The sequence below is a fragment of the Arachis duranensis genome, unplaced genomic scaffold, assembly GCF_000817695.3.
Source record: "Arachis duranensis cultivar V14167 unplaced genomic scaffold, aradu.V14167.gnm2.J7QH unplaced_Scaffold_158387, whole genome shotgun sequence".
Lineage (NCBI taxonomy): Eukaryota > Viridiplantae > Streptophyta > Magnoliopsida > Fabales > Fabaceae > Arachis > Arachis duranensis.
The window spans coordinates 9,125-11,927 of NW_026264191.1; the positions used below are offsets into that span (position 1 = coordinate 9,125).

At 41.8% G+C, this 2,803-nt stretch overlaps 1 protein-coding gene across 1 annotated transcript; it reads left to right on the forward strand.

Annotated features, from left to right (window-relative positions):
* Nucleotides 1-374: 374 nt before the first annotated feature.
* On the forward strand, nucleotides 375-1,427 carry LOC107472558 (uncharacterized). Its single transcript, XM_016092073.1, has 2 exons — nucleotides 375-699; nucleotides 913-1,427. Exons 1-2 carry the CDS (start codon nucleotides 375-377, stop codon nucleotides 1,425-1,427), a joined length of 840 nt encoding a protein of 279 aa, XP_015947559.1.
* The last annotated feature ends 1,376 nt before the right edge of the window (nucleotides 1,428-2,803 follow it).

The following is a 2,803-nucleotide window of genomic DNA, read 5'->3' on the forward strand; positions in this document are numbered from 1 at the left end:
TCTTCGCGATTTTATTTCTACTCTTTTCAGGCTTCTCGATTAATACTCCTTTCGAAATTACCTATGTTTATATATTAAAAATCCACCTGAGAGTCGTACCACCGTAATATCATTGACTTATGACTCGAGCATAAGGATTTGAATATTAGGGTGTTACATTATGGTATCAGAGCAGTTCGTCCTCGTGAGCCTGAGGGATGGAACTGCTTATGCTTCAATGCATACTCTGAGTTTGTGCCTGTGCTAGTTAGGGTATCTAACTGTTACATCTAGCATGAAGTCCATGAGTGTACCTTTGGTACTTTGAAGCACTATACTTCCGATATTGAGACCGATCAACTTGATATCGATTGTTTGGTGTGTATAGGAACCAGATGGCGCCTCGTGGACCCGGTCGGGGACGTGAGAGAGATCGTACTAGTACACAGGAACCGGAAATCAACTCGAATAACCCGATAAACCTTATGGCGGCATTGGAGAATATGGCTGCTTCTATGCAGGCCACTACGGAGGCCCTTGGGCAACAGATAAACAATAATGGCAATGGCGGAAGGGAAGCTCAGGGCCCGATGACACTGGCAACTTTCTTAAAGGTTAACCCACCAAAGTTCAAGGGAACCACCAATCCGACTGAAGCTGATACTTGGTTTCAAGCCATGGAACGAGCACTGCAAGTGCAGTTGGTGCCTGAAGAGCAGCGTGTTGAATTTGCTACCTATCTGCTCATGGGGGAAGCATCGCATTGGTGGCAAGGGGCTCGACGTCTCCTGCAACAGGGGAATGATCCTATCACTTGGGATGCCTTCCAGGTGGAATTCTATAAGAAGTACTTTCCAAATTCCGCCAGGACAGCCAAGGAATTGGAGTTACTACAGTTGAAGCAAGGTGCTATGTCCGTATCTGAGTATACAGACAAATTTGAGGAGCTATTCAGATTTTCCCGCATGTGTCATGGAGCTCCGGAAGACTTCGAGGAATGGAAATGCATTAAGTATGAAGGAGGGCTTCGGAGCGACATCTTAAGTTCAGTGGGACCAATGGAGATCCGAACTTTTTCAGAGTTAGTGAATAAGAGCAGAATTACTGAAGAGTGTGTGAAAAGGAGGGTTGCAGAGGAAGGAAGTCATAGAGAGCACAACCAAGAATTCGCACCAAGGGGTCGAGAGTTTAAGGAGAGGGGATACATACAACACTTTCCCCAAGGACGGAATAACTTTGCGACGAGTGAGGAGTCCCAAAGGAATGGTAAGGGAAAACGGGCAGCGGCTGCTTCTAATGTTTTGAGCTGTCAGAGGTGTGGAAGTCATCACCTAAATAGGCCATGCCGATTGGGGTTAGGCGTATGTTACAAGTGCGGGTTACCAGGGCATGTATCAAGAAATTGCCAACAAGGAGAGAGTCAGAATGCGGGCCGATTGCGGCAGTAAGATTGAGGTAATTTCAATAATCAAGCTTAAATGGTAGTGTGTGATTTTATAATACCGCCTGTACAGTAAAAACTCGGAATGTCAAGCTTAATATTAGACTGAGAAGCAAACCGGATGGTCCGAGAAAGGATTTGCCTTAACACAAATGGATAAATGCTTGTGATGTAAATAATTTTCTGTTGAGAATGATATGTTGTGTTTGTTATATAGTTGGTTAATTTCTGGATTTTTGGTGAAACGGATTGAACCCGTGACTTTTAGTTCCTTGATTTAAATAGATAAGAAATGGTCCTAAATGATGGATTTAGAAACGTTGATTTGAAATACCAGTCAGGCTAAGTTGTGGTTGGGTACTTGAGAAAATAAGTGATGGGGCTAATACTTGACAAGAAATCAAAGTGGCGTAGCGGAAGCTTGCTAAAGCGTTAGCATTGTATGGTAATAATAAGGAAAAGTGGGGTATGATTAGAAATGCCTTATGCTTTGAGTACTTAAAAGTTTAGTGAGCTTATACAGATACTGATTCTCGATAATTGGAATTAATTGCGGCGGTGAGCCTTAATGGTTCTGAAATGGATGAGGAAATTATCATTGATGCATAGTCGGATTTAGATGATGATTGAGTGCAAGTTGTCGTATTCGAGAGATGGGTGCTATGATGTTTGGTCATGGTGACCTTGGATTTAGATTGAGGTTTATAATGCTCGGTTTTGAAAGACGAATGTGAAAACCATTAACTTGAAATGCTGATGTGGTACTTAGATTGGTTCTAAATTGCAATACTGATGCGGTACTGAGATTGGTTTGAGGGAACCCGTGACGGGTGGTAAACTCCAATTTTTAGGGAGGTGTTGAAAATTCTCCCAAGAATTGAAGGAGTGTTGGTTATATTTTTGAAAATAATTTTTGATCTGAGTAACTTCAACAAAAGAGATGTGTCTCAAAAGCTTTTATAGATTATTAAAGGGAAGCGGATTCATGAGAGTTTGTCAGCTTGTTAGTACAAACTCATTGAATTTAAAAAACTAAGAAAGCTTTGATTGATTATAGTGATGTGGGATGATGGCTATGATTAACGATGATAGCAATATTATTGATGAGATTTAATAGGGTGTGAGTTGATGAGACGATAAAAGTAAGGAACGAATGACCGAGATCCTCAGAGATGGAGAAATCAGAGCGCGGCAACGGAAGCGTGCAGAGTAAAAAGACCTTGGAACTGTTATGCGTTGGATATAAAGGCACACTACGTGCGCGTACTCGTAGGGATGGATGGAATTTTCGAGGGCGAAAATTTCTGTTAGGGGGGTAGAATGTAATACCCGGTCTAACCGAAATTAATTAAATAATGAGTTAAGTAGGAGCGAATATGGTTG

Coding starts and splice junctions, on each gene's coding strand:
- LOC107472558 (XM_016092073.1), top strand. CDS start 375: ATGGCGCCTCGTGGACCCGGTCGGGGACGTGAGAGAGATCGTACTAGT. Junction 700..912: donor GTTGGTGCCTGAAGAGCAGC/GTGTTGAATTTG, acceptor CTGAGTATACAG/ACAAATTTGAGGAGCTATTC.